This window comes from Conger conger, chromosome 5 (genome assembly GCF_963514075.1).
Source record: "Conger conger chromosome 5, fConCon1.1, whole genome shotgun sequence".
In the NCBI taxonomy this organism is placed as follows: Eukaryota; Metazoa; Chordata; class Actinopteri; order Anguilliformes; family Congridae; genus Conger; species Conger conger.
In genome coordinates this window covers 65,917,623-65,923,772 of record NC_083764.1, presented here as the reverse complement: position 1 = coordinate 65,923,772, position 6,150 = coordinate 65,917,623, and the positions used below count along the sequence as shown (strand labels likewise).

The 6,150-nt window shown below is 55.2% G+C and overlaps 1 protein-coding gene across 3 annotated transcripts in view; it reads right to left on the bottom strand.

The window, feature by feature from the left end:
• The window catches only part of LOC133128593 (protein strawberry notch homolog 2-like), a 29,443-nt gene that overhangs the window by 10,831 nt on the left and 12,462 nt on the right, over positions 1 to 6,150 (bottom strand). For all 3 annotated transcript variants that reach the window (XM_061242235.1, XM_061242236.1, XM_061242237.1), the window contains 8 exons: positions 5,742 to 5,895; positions 5,382 to 5,561; positions 3,162 to 3,259; positions 2,229 to 2,311; positions 1,922 to 2,104; positions 1,410 to 1,531; positions 1,000 to 1,125; positions 769 to 904 (listed from right to left, as the gene is read on the bottom strand). In XM_061242235.1, coding sequence (XP_061098219.1) covers positions 769 to 904; positions 1,000 to 1,125; positions 1,410 to 1,531; positions 1,922 to 2,104; positions 2,229 to 2,311; positions 3,162 to 3,259; positions 5,382 to 5,561; positions 5,742 to 5,895 — 1,082 coding nt within the window. The remainder of the gene's footprint in view (positions 1 to 768; positions 905 to 999; positions 1,126 to 1,409; positions 1,532 to 1,921; positions 2,105 to 2,228; positions 2,312 to 3,161; positions 3,260 to 5,381; positions 5,562 to 5,741; positions 5,896 to 6,150) is intronic.

Genomic DNA, 6,150 nt, shown 5'->3' with positions numbered 1-6,150 from the left:
GCCGCCATTTGGTGTGCTACACCGCACACAGGCCTGCAACAACCACTTTGAATTGGGGTATTTTAGTTATACTGCCGGCTATAGGGTATTTCATGTCATTGAGGCATTTCATTTCATTGAGGCTTAGCGCCCGGTATCGGTTTGTTTTTGATATTTGAATGTGCAGTTGCAAACTATTTTGTTAAGCGTGATTGAAAACTGAATTGAATGAATACTATACTAAAGGAATTATATTGTGTACATAAGTAAATAGTTCATTACTTTACAAACATGTCAGTGCCTGTGAATGGTTATTTGCAGTTAAGCTTGGGAACATAGTTTCTTTAGAGTGAGCCTTTTAGTAGCCTACACTATAAGCTAAAATACAAATTAAGTTGAAAGCTAATAATTTAAAAGTGAATAAATACCTTGTAGTCATAACAGTCTTGCTATACAGTAATTAATACACAGTGAAAAGACAAAATATACACACACACTTATTGTTAGAGATAACACTTTAGTTAAAGAACTCAGGATAGCTATCCCTATTAATTGCCCGGACAGCAAAGGGGCGCCAAACACTCACACACACGTCATATATCAGCTCTAACACACGTCATATACTAGCTCTCACACACACACACACACACACACACACACACACACACACGTCATATACTCTCACTCTCACTCTCACTCTCACTCTCACTCTCACTCTCACTCTCTCACACACACACACACACACACACACACACACACACACACACACACTCCAGCTCTCAGACTCACCGAACTGCTGTATGGCCCTGTCGGCGCTCCAGGGCAGCTCCAGGGTGACGTGGACCCGGCGGCGCTGGTTCTGCACGCGCCGGTCGGCCTGCAGGGAGATGCCCGAGCTCGCCGCCTCAGAGATGATGGCCACCAGCTGGGGGCGGAGCCAACGTCAGCACAGAGCCACAGCCACAACACCGCCACAGGAGTCCCTTAAAGGGCCTCTCTCCCTCTCCCTCTCCCTCTCACCTTGTCCCCATTCATGAAGCGGCTCTTCTCCTGGATGTTGACGTGGTCGATGGAGCCCTGCTCCGCCCGGGACTCGTACCGCACCACCCCGTCTCGCCTCACCACTCGCCCCTTCCTCCCCGTCATCTGAGAGAGAGAGGGGTCAGAGGTCAGGAGCAGAGAGAGGGGTCAGAGGTCAGGAGCAGAGAGAGGGGTCAGGGAGTCGGGAGTCAGGAGCAGAGAGAGGGGTCAGGGAGTCGGGAGTCAGGAGCAGAGAGAGGGGTCAGAGGTCAGGAGCAGAGAGATGGGTCAGAGGTCAGGAGCAGAGAGAGGGGTCAGGGAGTCAGGAGCAGAGAGAGGGCTCAGGGAGTCAGGAGCAGAGAGAGGGGTCAGAGCCAGGAGCAGAGAGGGGTCAGAGGTCAGGATCTCACCTCTGAGACTTGCTCAGGACCTCCGAAGCGGTCTATGAGCTCATCCAGGGTGTTCAGAGGTAGTTCTTTTCCCAGCTCCGCAATCTTGTTCAGTAGACCCTGCTTCATTTCTTCTAGTTTCACTGAGGGACACACACACACACAGAAGAACGTTAACACACAAACAGACAGGCAGAAATGCCATCAGCTCTGGCCTGGTTTTCTTTTCTCCCGGGTAATTAACTGAACAATCAGTGCTGATGATTAGTGGCCAGACTGTCTTCACACCTGAGTCCCAGGTAAAGGGAGGGTGGAAAACCAGTTCTCGGTCCTGGGGGACCGTGATTCGATGATCTGCCGGCAGAGCTGGGCGACCTCTACCACGCGCTAGCCAACACTTACAGCAGCATGTTCAATACTGCTAAAAACGAGATTTCACTAAGTCAGCAGGTCACAGAGAACGTGTTCACTTGAACGTCTGAGTAATCGGCAGGTTTGATCAGTCAGCCATGGCTGGTGGGGGCGGGGCATACCGGTGTGGGAGCTGGTGTGGTTGACGAATATGACGTCATCGTTGTCCAATAGGGACTCGGGGGAGGAGTTGGAGTCGCTGTCCAGCCCGTCAGAGTCAGAGCTGCTGTCATCGCTGATGCTGATCACGCCCCCCACCTCCTGACACGCCCGCGGCAGCTTCTGCTGCCTGCCCCGAGGCTTACCTGCGCGCGCACACACATCTATATATATATACACACACACACACACATCAAAATATATACACTCACACACACATTAATATACACTCACACACACACATTAATATATATATATACACACACTCACGTTTCCTCTTGTTTCCAGTTGGTTTCTCCCTTTTTTGCTTCTCTGAGGGGAAGTGCTTCTGCACCAGAGACTGGAAAACACCCCTGGAGAGAGAAGAGCAGCAGGGACATTACACCACATCACACACTACATTGCACTACATTACACACTACATTATACTACATTACACTACACTGCACCACATTACATTACACTACAGTACACCACACACTACATTACATTACACTACAATACACCACATCACACTACATTACACCACACACTACATTACACCACATCACACACTACACTACACATTACACTACACTACATCACCGCCTGTGGCGGCCTGTAGCGTAGTGGTTAAGGTAAATGACTGGGACACGCAAGGTCAGTGGTTCTAATCCCGGTGTGACCACAATAAGATCCGCACAGCCGTTGAGCCCTTGAGCAAGTCCCTTAACCCTGCATTGCTCCAGGGGAGGATTGTCTCCTGCTTAGTCTAATCAACTGAACGTCGCTCTGGATAAGAGCGTCTGCCAAATGCCATTAATGTAATGTAATTACATTACACTAAGCTACCGTTCATTTCTCTACATTACACGACATTACACCACTGTTCATTAAACTACATTACGCTACTGTTCACTACACAGAGACCTTTCTCCTGCTGTGTCTGAATGCCACACAGGTACAAACATGTACAAACACGTACACCATCAGCTCCATGTGAGGGGACATGCAACACACGCACACGCAAATGAACTTTGACCCAGCTGAAAAGAAAGATGAGCGCCATGGAGACCATGTGGTAGGACAGGGAGGAAGAGGAGCAGGACAGGGAGGAAGAGGAGCAGGAAAGGGCCACAGCGGACCAGCAGCCTGTCTCCGGGGCCTAAATCTGCCCGGCAACAGGGCCCACTTCAATCCCAAAACTTCTCCCCCCCCACTCACTCGGCGGCGGAGACGAAGCGGTCCAGGTGTCCGTCGTTCTCGTCCAGGACCTCTCGGGTACGAGCCTCTCCTGTGGACTGCAGGCCAATCACGATGCACTGGGGGCGGAGTCAGAGGGAGGCCCGTTAGCTCATCCACGCAGCCAGGTCACGTACGGCTGTGTGGCAGCCGGTGGGTGTAGCGATAAGAGCCTAATCAACAACAGCCTGTCGCCTAGTCGCTAAGGTACATGACTGGGACCCGCAAGGTCGATCCCTGGCATAGCCACAATAAGATCCGCTCAGCTAATGGGCCCTTGAGCAAGGCCCTGAACCCCACAGGGGGGACAGTCTCCTGCTTAGTCTAATCAACTGCATGGTATCCTGTCATTGCTGGTGTGTGTGTGTGTGTGTGAGAATGAGAGGCATCAATTCTGCGGTAGGTTAGCAGGATCTGCGGTTGATTGGTGGTATTGTTTGGCGGTATATGCTGTTGGGCACGGCTGGTTGGCGGTATCGGCTGGTTGGCGGTACGGTTGGGGGTACGGTTGGTTGGCGGTACGGTTGGGGGTACGGTTGGTTGGCGGTACGGTTGGCGGTATCGGCTGGTTGGCGGTATGGCTGGTTGGCGGTACGGTTGGTTGGCGGTATGGCTGGTTGGCGGTATGGCTGGTTGGCGGTACGGTTGGTTGGCGGTACGGTTGGTTGGCGGTACGGTTGGGGGTACGGCTGGTTGGCGGTACGGTTGGTTGGGGGTACGGTTGGTTGGCTGTACGGTTGGGGGTATGGTTGGTTGGCGGTACGGTTGGTTGGCGGTACGGTTGGGGGTACGGTTGGTTGGCGGTACGGTTGGGGGTACGGTTGGTTGGCGGTATGGCTGGTTGGCGGTACGGTTGGGGGTACGGTTGGTTGGCGGTACGGTTGGGGGTACGGTTGGTTGGCGGTATGGCTGGTTGGGGGTACGGTTGGTTGGCGGTACGGTTGGGGGTACGGTTGGTTGGCGGTATGGCTGGTTGGCAGTACGTTTGGTTGGAGGTATGGCTGGTTGGCGGTACGGTTGGGGGTACGGTTGGTTGGCGGTATGGCTGGTTGGCGGTACGGTTGGGGGTACGGTTGGTTGGCGGTACGGTTGGGGGTACGGTTGGTTGGCGGTACGGTTGGGGGTACGGTTGGTTGGGGGTACGGCTGGTTGGCGGTACGGCTGGTTGGCGGTACGGCTGGTTGGCGGTACGGTTGGGGGTATGGTTGGTTGGCGGTACGGTTGGGGGTACGGTTGGTTGGCGGTACGGTTGGGGGTACGGTTGGTTGGCGGTACGGTTGGGGGTACGGTTGGTTGGCGGTACGGTTGGGGGTACGGTTGGTTGGCGGTATGGCTGGTTGGCGGTATGTTTGGTTGGCGGTACGGTTGGGGGTACGGTTGGTTGGCGGTATGGCTGGTTGGCGGTACGGTTGGGGGTACGGTTGGTTGGCGGTACGGTTGGGGGTACGGTTGGTTGGCGGTATGGCTGGTTGGCGGTATGTTTGGTTGGCGGTACGGTTGGGGGTACGGTTGGTTGGCGGTACGGTTGGGGGTACGGCTGGTTGGCGGTACGGTTGGTTGGGGGTACGGTTGGTTGGCTGTACGGTTGGGGGTATGGTTGGTTGGCGGTACGGTTGGTTGGGGGTATGGTTGGTTGGCGGTACGGTTGGCGGTACGGTTGGTTGGCTGTACGGTTGGGGGTATGGTTGGTTGGCGGTACGGTTGGTTGGCTGTACGGTTGGGGGTATGGTTGGTTGGCGGTACGGTTGGTTGGCGGTACGGTTGGCGGTACGGTTGGTTGGCGGTACGGCTGGTTGGGGGTACGGTTGGTTGGCGGTACGGTTGGGGGTACGGTTGGTTGGCGGTACGGTTGGGGGTACGGTTGGTTGGCTGTACGGTTGGGGGTACGGTTGGTTGGGGGTACGGTTGGGGGCGGTACGGTTGGGGGTACGGTTGGGGGCGGTACGGTTGGGGGTACGGTTGGTTGGGGGTACGGTTGGTTGGCGGTACGGTTGGGGGTACGGTTGGTTGGCGGTACGGTTGGGGGTACGGTTTGTTGGCGGTACGGTTGGGGGTACGGCTGGTTGGGGGTACGGTTGGTTGGGGGTACGGTTGGTTGGGGGTACGGTTGGTTGGCGGTACGGTTGGGGGTACGGCTGGTTGGGGGTACGGTTGGTTGGGGGTACGGTTGGTTGGCGGTACGGTTGGGGGTACGGCGCTCACCTTGCCCTGCTGCAGCTCGCTCTGGGCTAGCTCCACCAGGCGGCGCACCTTGGCGGCGATGCACAGGTACTTGAAGAAGCGCTGGTGTGAGGACCAGAACTGGGCCCACAGAGCCTTCCTGGAGAGGGGCAGCCCCAGCTCACCCGCTGCCCGCGAGAACACCACCAACGCCTCCGCCCACTGAGGGAGGGAGAGAGGGGGGGGGGGGGGAGAGGGAGAGAGAGGGGGGAGAGAGAGAGGGGGGGAGAAGGAGAGGAGAGAGGTGCCGCAGAACATAAAAAAACAATTCAAATCATAAAGCCTTGGCAGCAGTGTAAAGTGTGTAAAGTGTGTAAAGTGTAAAGACGGCGGGGCGCTCACCAGCCGGGCGGCCTTGTTGTAGACCAGCTTGAAGTCGTCGTCCAGCCCGATCTCCTCGATGCGGAAGGACACGCCCGAGAAGCTCAGCTGCCGCGCCATGTACATCCCGCTCACCTTCATATCCATGGCAACGATCTCCATGGCGCCCACGCCCCTGCGTCACGGCAACGTACAGGAACAGGTTACAACCGAGTTTCATACTTTAGCCTGGTGCTAAAGGGCGTGCCTTGGGAAGGCTAGTCTGCGTACTGGTTTTTGCTCCAACCTTACTTTATAACTACACTGGTTCCCTCCTGCACTTGACCACAGTAGAACCTGTAGGATACACTTGCCGTCTGAGTATGTGGATGGTGCCCATAAAAACAACAAGATTTAAAAACTACAAGGTAGGAAATAAGATGGCAATTCC